General features: G+C 46.3%; 1 protein-coding gene across 1 annotated transcript in view; it reads left to right on the forward strand.

Moving 5' to 3' along the window:
- Positions 1-19,614, forward strand: part of TNPO3 (transportin 3) — an 82,288-nt gene that overhangs the window by 22,551 nt on the left and 40,123 nt on the right. Inside the window, exons 2-4 of the mRNA XM_044978907.1 lie at positions 10,044-10,244; positions 11,663-11,736; positions 13,038-13,194. Of these exons, the coding sequence (XP_044834842.1) occupies positions 10,044-10,244; positions 11,663-11,736; positions 13,038-13,194 (432 nt within the window). The remainder of the gene's footprint in view (positions 1-10,043; positions 10,245-11,662; positions 11,737-13,037; positions 13,195-19,614) is intronic.

Below are 19,614 nucleotides of genomic sequence, written 5' to 3' on the forward strand. Positions count from 1 at the left end.
AAGGGTGACATTAAACACGGGTTATAGCAGTATAGTTTTATTTACTTTATTCTTTCGAGGCTAACTCCAGTGTAGACTTACCCCCTCCCTCCTCCACGTTTTCCTCCCAATCAACTAAAAAGATAGTGATGTATGAAATTTAGCACAGATTTAGGCTTTGTGAAAACAAGCACAAAACCGATGCCGTTGGAAATGATTCCATGACTATTTTTCAAAATACCAGTAGAAAGCTTTTTGAAGGGGGGGGGGGATTCTCTTCTATGTTCTTGCAACCCAAAGGCTAGGAAACCTATGAAATATACTGGAAACAGACTGTCAACAAAAGTGAAACTGGCAGTTTCTTTTCAATATCTAAACAGAGCGAAAGGGAGAATGTAAACTGTATAAAGTTTGGGAAATAAATATTGAAAATGCTTCTATTTTAGTATGCTGCTAGTGGAAGTAAATACAGGGGTTTTAACCTGATGAGTACCCCTTAAAGGTTTTAATCGGAGGGGGAGGCTTTCGTGTTTTCAATCTGAGCTCAGTGCAGATTGGAGCCAATGTGCCAGTCTCTCTTCCTGCGTGTGGGAGGCTTTGTCCAGTAGAAAACAAGGCTGCGCTTCTGTTCCTTACCCAGCCAATCAGTGGGTTCCTCAAAGATGTGAATGTAGAAATAGATGCATGGGGGTTATTCGTGGCATTTTAGAAATGAAATTCACACACATTTGTGGCACAGTGTTGATATCTGTTTCTCGTTTATCTTTGTGCTAATGCAGTTACAAGTGTGTTGGGGTTCTTAAAGGGTTGTGTCTCTGATGTTTTTGGGGGGGGTTGTTTTTTGTTCTTGTTTTTGGGTTTTTTGGACAGAAGAGGGAAATACAGTTCACTGATATCTTTAGTCATTGTGTCTTGTGTGTAGGTGGCTTTGAGGAGCCACAGGAATTTTTCCTCTTTTTTATCATTGGAAGATTGATCGAGGCCTTGTTGGAAGATTGAATCTATTTAGGCACTTACATCATATCAAACATCTAAGTGCTTCCCAAGTATTTAAAAATAGACCTCACAGTACCTCTCTCTCTCTCTCTCTTCCTCCCTCCCCACCTGTCGGAGAAATAACCTGATCAGTTTATAGGCTGTTATGTGGAGGCAGGAGTGAGCCTGCTGTGTTTTTATAACGCCCGGAGGGAAAGCTGCGTTGACCCGAGTTCTGAAAGCAGTGAGGTCTCTGGTTTTCTCTCTCAGGGGAGTGAGTGCCAATTCCTGTGGCGAGTCAACTCATGTGGTGCCCTTCTAATAGACCCCTTTGTTCTGGTGGAATGAAGCTCTCATGGGAGGCCATGAATATGCAGGGAGAGGACATCTCTGGCAGTTAGGGCCAATCTCCTAGATATGGGGTGGCCAACCTGAGAAGGAGCCAGAATTTGCCAATGTACGTTGCCAAAGAGCCACGGTAAGATATCAGCAGCCCTGCAGTCAGCGCTGCCTGCCTGCCGCAGTCAGCTGTTTCGCATGCGCAGCAGGCTCTGTGGGGGAGAGGGAGCCGCGAGGGCATGGCAGGCGCGGGGAAAGGGGTAGAGTGGGGGCAGGGCCTGGGGCAGAGCAGGGGGTTGAGCAGTGAGCACCTCCTTCCCCTGGCACACTGGTAAGTTGGTGTCTGTAGCTCCAGCCCCGGAGTCGGCGCCTATGCAAGGGGCCACATATTAACCTCTGAAGAGCCGCATGTGGCTCTGGAGCCACAGGTTGGCCACCCCTGTCCTAGATGGCTTTGAATATCAGGATGTGTCTGCAGCAGGGAGCCAGTGCAGAGTGTGACGCACCAGGGTGGTGGTGTTATGGCAACCTGTGTGTCTAAGCAGACAAATTATTGCCAACAAGTTGGCACTTGTGTGGGTGGATGTGGCTTCATTCCTAGATATTGATTGGAATAATACTGCCTGGAGGTCATGAATGTGAATCACTATAGCCAGACCAGTGCATGATTAGACAGGGTGCTATTTTCCTGACCATTTAGAGAGAGAGGATGGCACTTTTTTGCCACCTGGGCTATTTAGGCCTCGATGTGGTGGGTGGCAGAAGGGGTTACTGATCTTCTGTAGTGTTTGCAATCTGATATTGCATTGTCCTGCTAATGTATTTCCAAACTAGAAAGTGAAACTACACGGCAGACTACTAGTAACCAGTTGAAAAGTAAGTTAGATTTCACTTTTATTGTTAGAAGGTGTTAAGGTTGCAGATAGTCTTTTTAACTTTATGTATTTTAATCTGGCAGTTCATTAAAATTGAGCGAGGGTATTGCCTCTTTGCAAGCAGCATTACGTCTTTTTATGAATATGGCCTCTCGGTTCTCCAGTCCCCTTATTTACCCTTGTGTCTTGTTGTTACAGCCACGTAAATCTCATATTTCACATTGTTGCTAAATGTCACGCTTCAAATGGGTTTGTTTTTTTATCGGTCTTCGGAAGCTGGTTCTTTGGGACAAAGCCCGTTGGGTGTGGATCTTTAGAACCTACTGGTGAGGCATCTGAAGCGTAAAGGCTGCACGTACTCCCTTCGTTCTCAACTCTTCCTATGTCTGTTGTAAAATACTGACCCAGCTATGATGGAGGTACTTGCAGGAACCAAACAAATATCTTTTACACAAGCAAGATTATGTATAACTCTTAAGATTTATTGAAGAAACCAGACCTGTAGCCTGACCAGTCTTAATCTTGATAGGTGCAAATTTAACCAATTATTTGAGCTTTGCATGCAAGACAAAAGAACATTATCTTAACCCTTTTCCTCTCTGTTTTGATAAGACTATTTTAGACTCTTACATTATGAAGCCACCTTATTTTTTTAATATACTTCCTTTCATTTAAAGTAATTCCAAAGGGTGTTCTAAACAGTTCAAACACAATGCTGGGCTTCGTTTCCAACCTGAATAGAACAAGAAAAATCTCTCTCTGGTGATGAAGACTGCCTCTGAGGTGGGATACAACAGATGTTAAACAACAATTGTATAGATTAGTTTGGGCCAGGGAATGTTACCTGTTTGAAACTCAGTGGGAATTTATGGAGTCAGAATTTAACTCCCCACATTATTTGGTTAGGATACCTGGGTTACCATGATCATAATAGTGGGAGAACCCAGCACTTCTCATCTAATCCTATGTACTGGCCCGTTCGTTCCTACAGCTGGACCCGTCCTTGGGAATCTAGTCAGGAGCAGAGCGAACGTGTAGGTGAGAGGGAATGTTGAGTCTTTATCACAGCTTCAAAGCAGGCTGCATCTGTAGCTTGCTACATGGTCCCTCCTAGGGGTGTGTCTTCATCCTTCCGGAAACCCACGCCAGAGAGCATCCGCCATCTGAAGACAGGCACTAGGACCACTTAGAAGAATCCTGCTTCCACTTAGTAATGACTCCATTGCAGTGATATGCCACCCTCTGTCCTCACACCGACTAGAACCTACAGGAAGCTCCCAGTTCCTGTGACCTCAGAGATGGAATGGTTAAAGTTGGAACCCAAACATCCACTGCACTTTAGTGATTTCCACCGTCTCCCCTGGAACTACTTCGGCTGCCACGTGCCAGGGAACATTGTCAACTCACATCTTTTCAGACTGACAAAATTTTAAAAATTCCAGTTCCTGAAACAGCATTCTCTGTGCCCCAAGTTATTTAAAAAAAAAAAAATCCATTACATATTACTCCAGAGAAAACAGCTGAGGGCCGAAACCCCCGGCCCTGCCGAAACCACCCCCCCAGCGCCGCCCACCCTCCCTCCCCCCCCAAAACACATCCCCCGCCCCAGTGCCATCTGGCCCCATGGAAACAACCCCTTCCCCCAAGTATAAAGCCTCACCACCACTGCCCACCTGCCCGCTCAGCTTGTCATTCCCTCCTGCACTAAGGGGAGGGGAAATGGGGGCAGTGTGAACGGATTGGATGTGATTGTCCAACACACAAATACAGAGGCCACAGGGAGCCCGGGGGGGCAGGGGGGTACTGTGATAGGGGCCCGGGACGGGGACGGTCCCTGGACCAGGGAAGGGGGCAGCAGTCGGGGCAGGACACACACACACACACACACACACACACACACACACACACACCCCTTCCCCGAGGATTTCCTGGCTGCCCACAGACCGTTCAAACCAACCCCCGCCCCCCTGATCACTACAGAGGCCGCCCTGGGACCAAATAGCACAGTCCCCCCCGAGCTGCGGCTCGAGCCCAGGCCAGGCGCCCCTCCCCTCGCTCTGCATTTACCGGCTCTGCCTTGTGCCCAGCACTTCCCGCATCAGCGGGCCCCAAAAGTGATGCACCCGCTGTACGCCTGGCAGGGCAGCGGGCGGCGGAGACACGTGCGGTTCTGGCCGTTAGGGCGGTTGGAGCGTGGTGCATGCAGGCGGAGCCCGCCCCAGGCAGGGGGTGAACCCAGCACCGCTTGCCCGGGGGCCGCACAGTTAGCCCACGCGGGCTGCATGCGGCTCAGGCCTGCTTTAAGGTCTTTCCTCGCCCCTTCTGCTGCTGCATGGTTACATTTCAGTTTTGTTTCTGATCTTGCTACAGTGTTTTTAAAAGACTCTGTGTTCTAATATTTTTCATATTAGAAAATGAACTTGTATTGCCTGGGAATCCAAGGAACCCTGCTGAGATCTGTCGCCCTGATGGAGCCTACTGTGAAGGGTTTATATAATTTCTAGCTATACTGGAGTTAATTCAGGTCATGATAATGCCTCCTTTTAGCCCATGTCTGGACCGTTGGGACTGAGTTGGAAACCTGTCCAAACAATAAAATTGTTACAGTTTTGTTAAACGGTGAACTCGTCTGTGCAGTTAAACTGTCAATCATGCAATAGGTTCTCCAGCCTTTGTGCGATGGGTCTTGAGGTAAGACCTTCTTGTGACCCTCCCCAGCATCCCAACCCCTCCCACTACGCAGTTCTCAATATATTTAATTCTGCAGATGACCGAGAAGGGCTCTGCTGACCATTGGTGATCCATGGACTGCAGTTGGTAGAGCTCTTCTTATAGGTTACCGTGGCATGATTAGTCTAAAATTATTTAAACTCTCCTTGTCCAAACCGGGCTGGGAGACGACGCTATCTTACAGCTGTGTCTATAAACACTGGGCAAGCATGATTCTATTAGAACCATTTTGGAACGTGTTTTGCTGGTTCAGAGAGTGGACAAGGCCTTTTGTGTGCTGAGGCTTTGGTGATAGCTGGGTTTAGGAGAGAGAATGCCTGTAGTAGAGTTTCCTCACAGATGTACATAGCAGCTGGAAAAGAGGGACTGAAAGATCAAGAACCTGCAGACAGCAAAGACATCTGGTTTAAGGGAGGCAGCACGTGAGAGGTCCATAAATCTTCTCCAAAATTGCTAGTAATTGATTCAGGCCTGTTCAGTTCCCTTTGAAAATGAGCCTCTGTGGGATGCATGTCCACCTGTGGAAGCAGTCTGCCTTCTCAGCAGCAGTGCCCTGCTTGTTGCACTGTCCATGGAAAGGGAAGGGAGACCTGCATTTAGAATGAAATTCTAGTCCTACTGAGTAACTGCACTATGAAGAACTTTCCTTAAATCTACAAAATCCAGAGAAGTCAAAGCAAAGGATGAAACTGTCCTTAACTCACGTTGTGTCTCAATATTGCAGCTAATCAGGGCATGTAAGATTCCACCAGCTGTCCCCTTTAGGCACAAAGGGGTGAATTTGAAGATGTTTCAGTATTAACTCCTGATTTCCAGGTGCTTCTGGGTTTAAATATTTATTTTATTTTTTATGCAAATTTCCTTTGTTCTGGTATTTAAAGCAAAGGGGAAATAGGAGCTGAACAGAACCCTGTTTGTTCATAACTGTGCCCAAAGTAATATCTTCAGGCTCCTTTAACAAGCTGATTTGTTTTTTATTTGCCATTAGTCTCATGTCTGTGTATTGTTGTGAATATTCCGAAAGCATGCAGCTGCTGCATGTGTACTGCTTTCTGGGCCAAAATGCCTTTGAAGTATATCAGCATGTTCTAGTATTTAGGTTATAGACTCGGGAGCTGGTGCCTTGTCTTCGTTCCTTACTGTAAAGCACCCAGAATGTTCCTTGCTGTATCCAGATTAGATCTTGCTGTGCTCAAGAGTACAGAACTGCGTGTCAACCAACTGAGTTCTAATCTCGGTCCAGACATTGATTTGTGGCCTTGGGAAAGTCACTCCATTTGTTTTTTCACCTACGAAATATACTGGCCTGCCCTCATTTGATATCTGCAACAGATCACTGAATCACACAAGGGTTCTCCCTGTCTGCTGATGGTAGGACAAGAAGTAATGGGCTTAATCTGCAGCAAGGGAGATTTAGGTTAGATAGTAGGAAAAACTTTCTCACTATAAGGATGTTAAGCTCTGGAGTAGGCTTCCAAGGGAGGTTGTGGAATCCCCATCACTGGAGGTTTTTAAGAACAGGCTAGAAAAATACTTGTTTGGAAATTCAGGAATGGTCTAAGGTAGGTGTACTTTGTCCTGTCTTAGCTGAGGGACTGGACTGGCTGACCTCTGGAGGTCCCTTCCACCCTACATTTCTGAGATTGTGTCTTGGTTACATTTGTAATGTGCGACTAGAATAATATCCAAACTGGCAATATATATACTTAGTGCATTAAAAGGGCCAGTTTCACAACACTGAAAACAATTGAGCCAGATCAGTTGTTGGAAAGAATTTAAACAGAAAAATGTGAATAACTGGGAACTGTATAAGAACATTTTAATGGATGCCTAAAAAGCCACAACTGAGAAAGAAGGCCTCTCTGGTTAAACGACCAATCCAGTTTAGTGGGGAAGTGAAAGCAACTACAAACAGAACATATCAAAATGGGAGAAAGGGGAAGTTGATAGTGATGGTGAATATAAATCAGAAGCTAGTGAGTGTAGAAAATTGATAAGGGAAACAGAAGGGCACCAGGAGAAATGCATGGCCAGCAGAGTTAAGGAAAATTGGTTTTCTTAAAAAGTATATTAGGAACAAAAGGAATAAATACAATGGTATTGGTCCATTAGTAGACAGAAATGATAGAATTGTCAAAAATGCAGAAAAGGCACAAGTGTTGGATGCATTTTTGTTCTGTATTTGGAATGCGAAAAGCTATTAAGTTGTTAGTTTGCACAGTGTGTTTAAACATTGTTTTCAGATTTGTTTTTTAAAAAGTGCATCTGACGTGAGATATCAGCTGCCACGCCTTCCTGCACAGGGAATGTATATAGCTGAAACAAACATCTTGGAATGAGTCTGTAGTTACTTTGGCTACCAAGGTGTGTCAGGTGCATCCTGAAATGAAGGCTCAGGCCTGGTATACACTTAAAAAATAGATCAACCTAGCTATATGTCACTCAGGGCTGTCGAAAGATTTTGATCCCTGAGCACCATAGTTAAGTCAACCTAACCCCGGTGTGGACATGGCTAGGTCCATCAAAGAATTCTTCTGTCAACCTAGTTACCGCCTCTTGGGGAGACCAATGAACTACATCCATGGGAATGCCCCTTCTGTCAGTGTAGGAAGTGTCTACATTATGGCGGCACAACTGCAGCACCGTAGCTGTGCTGCTGTAGCGTAGATACGGCCTGAGTTCCTTCGGGCACCCATGGGTGTGGGTCCCTCGTGCAACTGCACTTTGTGAAGTCGAAACATATTTGTGACAAAAATGTCCTAATTCCCCACTGGGCTGTCTCACATTGTTCTGTAGGAGAGCTGCACAGAAAACTTGTGCCTGCCGACCAGAATCCACTTACCAGAATGCTCATGCTTTGTAAGACATTAAAATGGGAAACAGTGCTTTGCCCTTGTTGAAGCTCACATAGATAACTCACTATGGGTTGAATAATGATGGGTTTGTAGATTAAACACAATTCTGATTTCAAATGCTGTTTGAGAAAGAGAGAGATGGAGCACATGAATTGGGGGTGGGGTGCTTGGAAGGGGAAAGGATTCAGCTCTCAGGTGTAGGCGTTACTGTAGCATAGTCCTGTAAGCGAACATAAACAGTGCGGTAAAACAGAATCGTGCCAAGCAATAGGCAGCAGGAATGCTTTCTGGGACACGTGTGGCTCCTCAGGTGGGATGGCTGGGCAAGCAATCTGCCGAGGGCATAGTTAGCGGCAGTGGCTCATGCAATGTGCAAAATCAGAGTGGGGTTTGGAGGGAAATGGGGAAAGAGTTGGACTTCTACCTTGTGCCAATTTTACAATCCTCCCAGCACACTGGATTTGTTATAGGGATATCGCGAGAAGGGGCAGTTCTATGGTTACTGCATGCTGGCAAAGAGTGAGCTCGCTGTGTTGGAGGAGAGTGCATTTTGAGCTCATACACCAAGCTAACTACGTAGAGAATGTTGTAGGTCTGATTTCCATGACTCACTCTGGAATGATCGTAACCTAGCCTAGGTTTCGTATACTTTAAGGCTTGGTGGGACCATTAGATCATCTAGTCTGACCTCTTGTACATCACAGGCCATTTATATTTCACCCAGTTTCCTCCGTAGTGAGCCCAATCGCTTGTGTTTGGCTAAAACAAATCATCTTGATTTAAAGACCTCAAGAGGTGGAAAAATCCACCACTTTCCTAGGAAGTTTGTCCCAATGGTCAATCAACCTCAGAAAATATTTGGCTCTTGTTCTGCCTTTCACCACTAGATCAAAGAACCCTTTTGGCACCTGGTATTTTCTCCTGGTGAAGGTACTTAATTCACTGTAATCAAGTCACCTTTCAATCTTTTTGATAAGCTGAACAGATTGAGCAGGATACGGTCATTTTCTTTGGCTCTCAAATAATTTTTGTGGCACCCTTTCCAGTTTTTCAACATCCTTTTTAAAATGTAGGCCCCAGAACTGTACTCAGTATTCCGGTATCGGCCTTTCCAGTGCCATAGAGAGAGGTATTATCCCCTCACTAGTCCTGCTCGCTGCTTCTCTGCTTATACATCCAAGCATCACTGGCCCTTTGCACCGCAGCATTGCACCTGGAACTCATGTTGAGTTGCTTGTCCGCTGTGATTCCTAGACCCTTTTCATATTGGTTCCTCCCCGGGGTACAGTCCCCCATTCTGTAGCTGTGGCTTATGTTCCTTGTTCCTAGATGCGTCGCTTTGCACTTGGCTCAGCTGTGTTAGAACGCGGTTTGTTGGAGAGGGCCCAGCTTACTGGGATGTCCAGATAGCTCTGTATGACTGCCCTGGTCGCCTCACTATTTACCAAGCTGGCAGCTTTTGTCATTGGAGTGTGAGCTGCATTCCAGTCTCGTTTGCAGATCTAAGAGTTAATTGCAGAATGATTATTACTGAAATATTTTCATATCATTTCTGTTCCCTCTCTTCCTCCCCCAGCCCCATGAAACGGCTTCATTTAGCTAGCAACAGCTCAGGTGCCGTTCTTAGTCATTTGTGAAAGTTAAGGAAATGTGTGGTAAGGCCCAGCTGGGATCCTGAAGCGGTAGTCTGGGAAGTCCCAGTGACTGCAGCTTGAGGCTGTACGGTGAGTGGTGGTGGTGGTGAATGGCTAGCATTGCCTTGTGCAGCTGAACTATAATTTAGCCCCTTTACAAGAAATTGCCTCACATCTGTCAATGAACGCAGCTTTAAGAACAGGAGTGGAAGTGCAGTAAGCATTGCATGTTTAAACTAAGGTCCATGGGCAAAACTGATTCTCCATTTAATCCCCAAAGTAGCCTTCTAACTGGAAATACTAACCTATTCCCATGTCAGAAGTATGATCTGTTCTTTTCCCTTGAGGTGAAGTTGGTTGATGTGGTCCTCGAGCCTGGCATCTTTGTGTAACCAGCCTCTGCTAGGTGACTGAGGCTCTGACAGCAACACATTCAGAACGGAGTCCCCAGTTCAACGCTTCTGGCGATAGTCTTGCTGAGAATAAGGGAGTTGTAATTGCAGGAATTCTGGGTTCTTCCTTTTGCAAGCTTGATGCTTAAACTTGTGGAAAGTCCATTTTGTTTAAAAAAAAAACCTGCCGATAAATGTTTAGCTAATCTGAGTTCTATTCCACGTCTTTCTCTGCTTGATGGCAATGTTCCAATTTGCCTTTAGGTTCATGCGTGGGAGATCTCAGACCAGTTGCTACAGATCCGGCAGGATGTAGAATCATGCTACTTTGCAGCACAGACCATGAAGATGAAGATTCAAACCTCATTCTATGAACTCCCCACAGATTCGCATGCTTCGTTGCGGGACTCTTTACTGTCCCACATCCAGAACTTGAAAGACCTGTCACCCGTCATTGTAACTCAGGTAAGCCTTGTGTTACTCCTGGTGGGGGGAGGAAAAGGAGCATTTCTCAAAGCAGTCACATACCACCTTTCTGTAATAAAGGATGAATAATTCATTGTCTTAATTAGATATGCATTGTGGACATGTTGTAACATTTAAACACCACTGCCCCATCAAATCCATTCTGTGCAATAATTGCTTCCTTGTTTAGGAGACAGGGCAAGAAACAGATGCTGCAAGGAACGTTTAATCATGACTAAAGTTTTTCACTGCTGGCTTTCAGAAATCCAGCATTCATGCTCCCTGGCTGGTCTTCGTTGTGGAGCAGGAAAAACGGAGAAAAGGAAAATGAATGTCCTTTAGACCCAGTCAGAGCAATTTCTCCATTTATAGGCTCAGCTTAGTTTATTTCTTGTCCGATGGTCAATTCAGCAGTGATTCAGTGCATTAATACAGGATTTTACCCCTTTCTGTGCTGCTTTGGGAGAGTGATGGGTGGAGCAGCTATGCAAGGATCTTTTCCCTGCTCAGCTATAAAAACAACCCTGAATTACCCATCGAAACGCCCTCAGCCACTGGAAGGTCTCTGATGTGAGGTGCTGCCGTTTCCCCAGGGCTGTGTTCATCTTAGATATTGAACTAATTATTCCTTTGTGCCGTCAACTTAGCTCTCCTGCGTGACACTGCAGAACACTTGTCACTACATCCCTGTACAGTCCAAATCAACCTTGCTCCCTGTTGCTCCTCAGTCAGCCTGCAGGATCTGATCCTGCACTGCTTGAAGTCAATGGGAGTTTTGCATTTGACTTCTGTGCAGGCAAGGTTGGGCCGGAATGAGAATTGTTTCTAGCTGAAGACCTGTACATCGCTTCTGTTTCAAATTAAATGCAAATAACCTCGCAGTGCCGGTGAGGAGACTGGCTAAGTTTCTAGGGAACAGTGTGTATGATGCAGCCTCCACTAGCCAACCTGAGAGAAGGTTTGCAGCCATGGAGAAGATGGTTGGCCATCTGGATCAGATACTGCAGTTTGCAAGTGGGTGGGAGAGTGCTGGCCTCAGTCTGACAGGTGAGTTGAAGGCCTGTGACCCCTCAGCCTGAAGAAAATGACTGTTACCTGCTACTAAATGATGTGCCCAGCAAAAGTCATGTAGCCCCTTCCTTCCTGATGGACTGGTGCATTGGGTCATGAGTATTCCATTGCTGCTTACACATCAGAGAAATAGTACTATGGCTCCTGGATACTGAGTCCTGTGGGATTGCCGTGAGATCTGAGGGGTCTGGCTTTATTTCATAGAGTGTTTGACTTCTCCCATCGTTGTTGAACAGAATCTGGACGTTTTTCTCCCTGTCTAGCAGTACAAATTGGACATTTCATATTTTTAGCACTGGTCTTAATCTTGTTCCTTCTTCTCTCCCCCCCTCTCCCCCCCATTTTAGCTTGCATTAGCAATAGCAGATCTCGCCCTACAAATGGCTTCTTGGAAGGGCTGTGTACAGACACTGGTGGAAAAGTAAGTATTTGTTCTATATCATTACACTTTATAGAAATATTAAACCTACCAATCACTCCACTCCTACAAGACTAAGCCTACAAAATATGAAAAGAAAGGTAATGATCTGAAAGCACAACTGCACTTGCGTGCACTGATGCAAAGGAGTTGGAAAAGTGCTAGAAAATAACCTCTTCATGACTGAAAATGTAAGTGGCTCCTGATTCTAATTGAATTACAGTAGTGAAGTGTTCTAGGTGAAGTGAGTGGCAAGTCGGTTTATAGACATATCTGTGATTGAAACCATGCCTGCTTTTTTGCTCCGGTCTAAGCCTTCCTCAGCTTTACAATCCCTTTCTTGCACGCATAGCTGGCTTATCCTTCTGCTTTAGGGTTGATCAGGGGTCTCAAGCCAGTCAGTGCTGCATCTTTATTGGTTGCAGCGGTAGCTGGTTAGTGTTGTGAGACATTCCTTTCACTTCCTGCTATCCTGAGTACTGTCACTGAGGCCTGGTCTACACTGGGCGGGGGTGTCGATCTAAGATATGCAACTTCAGCTACGAGAATAGCGTAACTGAAGTTGGCGTATCTTAGATTGACTTACTTCATGTCCTCGCAGTGTGGGATCGACGACCGCTGCTCCCACGTTAACTCCACTTCCGCCTCTCGCCGTGGTGGAGTTCTGGAGTCGACCGGGAGTGCATTTGGGGATCGAGTAATCACATCTAGATGAGACGCAACACATCAATCCCCTATAGATTGATCACTACCCGCCGGATCGGCGGGTAGTGTAGACATACCCTGAGCAACTGGAGCTCAAAGCAGGATCCGCATCCGGCAATGCTCCTCATTGCATGAGGCCAGCACATACACATTACACCGTCGTGAAATGTTGCAGGTGCTGTGCAAAGCTTCTACTCAACAAAGCCCCTGCAATGTGAAATGGAGATTGCATGATGCCATTGTTGGCTCTGTGTGTGTGTGTGTGCGCGCGCGCAAGAGGACTTGAGTTGTTGTATTTGTAGAACAAGAGATTCTTGTCATCCTCCTTGACAGGCACTTCCGACTACGGTAGGAGAACTAAACCCCAAACCTGAGTCAGGAATGCTCATTTATTTCGTAGCCTAATGTTTGCTTCTGACATGAATCCAGATGATGTGTTTCAGACAACTCTGTCCGGAATCTCTTTCAGCGAGACGCCTCTTCTCTCCCACTGTGGTATTAAAGGTGCTTAGATGCTCCTGGAGTTGGATATTGTGCACGTTGGCAAGCCCCTTTCTTCTCCGTGCCGTTTCACTTCTTTGCCCCTCCGTCTGCTTCAGGTACAGTAACGATGTGACATCACTGCCCTTTCTACTGGAGATCCTCACGGTGCTGCCAGAGGAGGTTAATAGCCGATCTTTGCGCATTGGCGCCAACCGCCGGACCGAAATCATTGAAGACCTGGCTTATTACTCCAGTACAGTGATCTCCCTTCTAGTAAGTAGATCGCCTGGAATGTAAGCGTGTGACATTCAGCCTGCTCGGGTGGCATAGGACACAGTCTGAGACTATTTCAGATCTAGCCCAGGTTGGAAGTAATCAGGAAGCAATCAGGCCTCCTAACAGCTGCCAGTGTGAAACTAGTTGCTCTCTTCTGTCCCTAGTGGATGAGAGTCAAACAAAAAACCACAGCTGGCCAGGGATTGAGTTTGGTCATGGAGACTTAACTGCCCCTCCAGAGAGTTCCTCCAAGTCAGGATTTGAGGCACGTTAGAGACGGGCAGTTTGGGGAGGACACTTGCACAGAGCAGAGAGTGGCAGTGCTTAAAGGCCTTCAGTCTCCTGGGCTGCCGATTCAGCAGCCCTCACTGGCACTAAATGCATTGAGACATAAGGCCCTACTTGAATCGCAGCTGGGCTGTGGACAAGCCACGGAAAATCGGGGACAAGTAATCATTATTATTATTTGCTGTAATAAGGTCCATTGTTGTTTTTTCCGCTGTCGGCTGCCCGTGGCTGAGAGCGGTGACCCCTGCTGTCGAAATTGTGGTGGAAGCCTAATATTGCAGGGTCTGCAATATCGTGAATTAAGTAGGTCCTTATTTATAGATTAAAAAAGATGAGGATCCCAGACCATTCACTTATCTTATTTTAATATAAAAGGAGACTGTGGCAGAGAGAACCTTTAACATAGTTCTAGAATGAGAGGTGTTGATTTGTCAGAATAAGAACCTGGGGATTTACGGCTACCTAAAGGCCATCTTATTTATCTTCTTTTTACCCCGAGTTCTTTCTTGACTTACCCACGCCCTTCATGCAATGTAGTGTTCCCGTAGTGTTCACCCAAAGGATGAGATATGGTGGCAACTGCAAAAATGTACCTAGATGGAAAAATCAACATCCACAGGTGAATTTCTAGATGCTTTCCCACTGGTGTGCCGCTGAGGAGAGCTCAGGCCCTCCAGGGAGCTAACTGCTTGAGGACATTGGTGCTCAACAAGGCTTGTGACTTGGGTTTGAGGAGTAAAATGAATCAACCCGTCTCCAGAGCAGTTCAGAGATTGAAAGGAGCTGACTAGAATATATCCAGCCCCACTCCACTGGGTCAGTGTTTTCCCAAGGATGCTTTACTCATTTCCTACTAAATTATTTGAACTAAATACTCAGGAGAGACCAATCTGGACCCGCCTCCTTCCCCCCCTTCCCCCCAGCTCCAGGCTGTACTGAAGTACGGCCCCCATGCACATTAATGCAGAGCTCCTCATTACTTCTTACCATTTCACATTGCGTATTTAAATGAGAAATTCAACATGCCCCCCAGCTGTGCATAATAAGGCTGCTAATACCCTAGAACCCCAGATGGAATTGCATTTTGATGTATTATAATTATAATAGATGGTAACAGAATTATTATTTTTTTGCTTTGCAGCCCACGCGTTCTCTGCTTGTCTCCTTTCGCTGCCCTTCGCATCCATGTCTGCTTTGCTGTCTGTTGCCCAATCTTTTCCTCCAGCTGCTTTCCCTTTGCTTCAGCTCTGCTGGCCATGATTGTTCTCATTTTCGTAGCTCTTGGAGTTGGAACAGATCTGCTAAGTTGCATAGCTCTCCTCTTCTCCACCCTTAAAACCACCTCTCGCTTAATGCAGGTTCATTCCCAAGGGTGGCTTTCCAGCTTTGAATGACACCAGTGACGTGGGTCACCATTTCCTTTGAGGGAATTATCCCATCACCCGAAATTTTCCACTACTCCTAGTTACAGAACTTCATAAGATGTCAAATTCAGGAGTGGCAGAAGCGCCCTATAAGTGAGAGGGGACACTGAACAATGGTCCTGCCCCCTATGCCACCCACTTCCCCCCAAGGCCCTGCCTTCCCTCTTTTAAAAGTGCTGAGGCCCTGACTCCTCCCCCCACCCCCATTCCGGCGCCCCTGGTCAAATTCCCTCCTCAGTTTGATGCTACACCCTTTGTCATTTGCAGACAGTTGTGATGTTCCCTTCTAGCCGTTGTTTAGCTGAGCCATGTGTAGAATATTTAACCTTACTTTGTGAATCAACACTCTTACCCATTTCTAATTCCTTTTGTTCCCTGGATCCCCTCCAGCTTGTTTGTCTCTTTCTGATACCAGATTGCTCAGAATTGGGCTTAGTATCCTGGTTGTGCTCTCAAGCCATAACGAGGCTTCCTGCAATGTGATGGGGTACTTCTGCCCAAAAGCACCTCCAAATCATATAGAGCATGTTGGCCCACCCTCTTTTTTTTTTTTTTTTTTTGCTATCCTGTAACAAGCACCTCCAATTCATTGTCCAATATCGTCTTGTGTTTGTCTTGACTCCCCTGCTTTCCATAGCTCTCCTGTGTTAAATCTCACTTTATTTTCAGCTCATATTTCTTCAGTCTAGGTCCTTCTATTTGTGTCCTTGTTGCTGCTTGTAACTTCTCCCCCACACTCTTCATCCATAACCGCTTAGTTTCATCTGTTTGGTTATCATGCTGGTTGCTTCCTTTTTCCAGATCATCAGTGTAGATGCTAAATAATTACTCCTGGGGGAATTCTACATCACTGCACATGCGCAGAATTCATGTCCCCCTCAGATTCCTTTGTTTCCCTGCAGAAAAATGACTTCTGATGGGGAAGCAAAGGGAAGCTGCAAGAGTGGTCACACGCCCCTCCCTGGCAGCACAGGCAGGTCGATTTGGGCTCCTGGAGCAGCTGGTAGAGACGTAAATCACTGCAGGGCTTGGCAGTTATGCATGTGAGAGAGAGACTCTGTCCCTCTCACTTGCTATTGCAGCATGCTTGGCATGGAAGGACAGGACATTGGGGTGTTTCTGAGGAGGTAGGTGTGGGGCAGGCTCTGTCCCCTCAAGCAGAGCAGAATGTAGCAGCCTGCCTGCTTAGTGAATTGTTCCCATTGTCTTTGTGAATTCTCCCAGGAGTATAAAACAGGTGTAAAAATTTTAAGGCTCCTTTACATTGCCAGAGTGGTGTAGAGGACAGTATGGCCTTAGAAATGCTTATGGTGCTTTAGTGATTAGAACTGAACTAAATTTTTGGACTGAAAAAATTTCCTATCAAAATGTGCTCCATGAACTGTTTGCTACTGACCTATTTGGAGATGGTCAGTAGCCAATATAAATTGTGAGTTTGATTCCCCAGCCCTCACTTGCTCTTCAGTTTCCTATGATGTAACGCTGAGCATATGGCTGCATATATTTGTTATCTAATAACTGGAAATAAAAGGTCAAACCTAGTTACATTACCGGGGGGGGGGGGGGGGGCGGCGGGTTATCCAACCATTGTATTGTAGTTTAAATAAATTACCAAAATAATTGAAATCAGCATGATTATGTTGCATTATTTTGACAAATAAAATATGCACCAGGAGTATAAATAATATTGGAGCTAACCTGGTTCTGTGGTATGACCTGGCACTGCACTCAACTCCAGTTTACTACCTTGCTGTCCAGAATTCCTCATTTTCATGTATTCAAACTGCTTTTGAAGTTTAATTCTTTTCTCTTAAAATTTAACTAGGAGCTTAACGCTTAGTTTAAAAGTTCAAAAAGGCTGCCTCCATACAAACGTATAGCTGAGAACAGGAGCAGGGGAGGTTAGGAACATGGGGTCAGACCACACTGTTCCAATCAGTTAGGTATCCCATGTCCAATGGTGGCCAATATCTAATGCTTCAAAGACAGATCGGTTGTGTGTCTGCTCTTCCTCTCTACCCTTCTCCCACCCCCCCAAAAAACAAACACAACCCCCACACCATACAGTGCACCTGCATGTATAAGGATGGCCATGGAGAACGTTCCTAATTTTGCCAGTTGCTTTAATCCAGATTCTGAAAGTCTCCTAGACTTTAAGGTCAGAAGGGACCATCATGATCAGCTAGTCTGACCTTTTGCACCTTGCAGGCCACAGAACCTTGCCCTGGAGCCTGCACTAGAATTAGCTGGTTTAAGTTCCAAACTAGTTTAAAGCCTAGGTTCTGTCTTTATGGGTTTGCAGAGATGTTACCCCTAAGATGTTGTGCTGCTTTTTTGCTCTAGTCACCCCGGGCGCTTTCTCTGTGAAGAGAGAGAGGCCAGCTGTCTGACTGGTTAATTGGTTAGATGAGCAAGCTCATGTCTCTCTGATTGCTTATTAGTAGAGATGATGTGGGAAGCCTGGGTTAGTCAAAAGCTGATGGTGGATCATGACCAGGCCAGCTGGACCCACTGGTAGAATCTCTGAGCGTGTTCCACCAAGCAAACAAATGACCCGCCCCAAGTCTGAAAGGAAAAGCGGCTTTTGGCAGCATAGTGGCAATTCTCTGGTGATATCTGCTGATGGTCCATCTGCAGATATGTCTGCTGAGAGGAGATCGTGGCCAATGATTTCTTGGGACTGCCTGTCATTTGTTTGCTTTGCCAGGCAGACTGCACCCATGTGTTTGCTTTGCCTGGCGTGCTCTGCATATGTTAGGGTCTATATTCAGACAACCCAAGTTTCCTTTGCAAAGTCTAGAGTGGGCATTTTAATGAGCTGCCTGAAGACCAAAAAGAAATCGGGTGTCTGTCTAGGATTTAACTAGAACTCACATAGGATTTAGCTCAGATTTTTTTTTTAAGTTACTTATATTTAGGGGTCTACCAAATTCTTCGCAGCTGTGAAAATTGCATTATGGACCATGAAATCTGGTCTCCGGCCGCCCAGCTCTGAAGGCAGAGCGGAGAGTGGCGGGTGCTGCTCTGGTGCCCAGCTCTTAAGTCAGTGCCGCCGCAGCACAGAAATAAGGATGACAATACCATGCCATCCCTTCTCTGCCTTCACAGCTGGGCACCTGGCCAGCAGCTGCCGCTCGCCGCTCTGCCTTCCAAGCTAGGTGCCCAGGCAGCGCAACCCCCAGCATCAGCACAGAAGCAAGGGTAGCAACACCACGGCCCCCTAATAGGCTTGTGACCCCCTTTTGGATCTGGGCCCCTAGTTTGAGAAATACTATAGGAGAAGTCGCACCATTTTCTTTAGGGATATGTAACACAACTGCAAAGTTTTCTATTTATGCCGTGACCAACCCGTGAAAATTGTGTGATTTCTCCACGATCTAAGTAGACCCCCTACTGTCTAATAAAACCTCCGTCTAATAAGAGCGACTAGACTATCAAGTGAACAGCAAGGGATGGGTCCTGGCAAACCTCGTCAGTGGGGTTGCTGATGAACAACAGAAGGCTGCCCCTCCCCTAGGGCTCCCAGCCACAGTCAGAAATAACTCCCCAGTTTCTTACTGCATGATGGTGTAACGAGTGTCCTCAAGCGGGCCTGAACGATGCCTTTTACCTTTCAGAGCCCTTACCGAGAAGCTAGCGATGCGAGTGTATTTTGCAGCAGTGAGTGTAAGGAAATCTTAACTTGAGACTTGGCAAATATGAAGCTCATTAGGGCTGGGCTTCATCTATCTTTGAGACAGGACCCTACAGGAAATTGATGTGCCGTGGACGGGTGAACATATTCCAGGCTGCTTTTCTCACCATGCGCTGTCACTGCAGTTGAAGTCAATTGACGTGCTTGGCTCAGTCCCTAGATCACGTGGGGGGCTTGTCTATTTAAGCGGGGTGGGGTGTCTCAAGTCATCTCCTATCTCGTGCTTGCTTCACTTGTCCTGCCAAATTGACATTCCGGGTATGGTATGTGGCTCGTGTTTCTTACCATGTGCTTTTCTCAAAGGCTGATTTTTAGGTGTGGGGGGTGTCATTTTGTGATATACACGAGTCTCTTCATGTTGACACTGATGTGGGGGAGTGGGAATTGTGGTTTTTAAATACAGTTCGTCCCTCAATGATCACGTCATGGATGCTGCGTACCTTGAAACGCTGATCCTCTGTTCACGGCTTCCAGAAACATGTCGTACGCAGGAGGGCGTCAGGTTCGTGCTTGTGGAAACGAACTGGTAACTTTGGGTCTCTAACCAATTCTCCATCCCTGCCCTTTCTCTCCTAGATGACCTGTGTGGAGAAAGCAGGCAATGATGAGAAGATGCTCATGAAAATTTTCCGCTGCCTGGGGAGCTGGTTCAACCTGGGAGTTCTGGATAGTAACTTCATGGCCAACAGCAAGTTATTGTCCCTCCTCTTCGAGGTGCTGGTGAGTATTCGCTCAGGCCACTGAACGAGCTCCTCTCTGCCCAGGAAGAACGCGGATCGCTTTTTACCAGGAGAGGAACAGAAAACTTGGAAATCAGCTTGGAATCCCTGTGCAGATCTGTTGTAAACGTTGGCGCACTAGGATGACGGCTCATTGGTGGCCTGCATGCAGGGCATAAAGAGAAGTTTACTCCCCTTCCTGGGCCCTTTCCTCTGTCTTGAGTATGAGGCCTGACCCATCTCTTAGCCCACTGTGCTGCTCGCTGCGCACTGGCTCTTCCCCTGTGCCCCC

This window comes from Mauremys mutica, chromosome 1 (assembly GCF_020497125.1).
Source record: "Mauremys mutica isolate MM-2020 ecotype Southern chromosome 1, ASM2049712v1, whole genome shotgun sequence".
Lineage (NCBI taxonomy): Eukaryota > Metazoa > Chordata > Testudines > Geoemydidae > Mauremys > Mauremys mutica.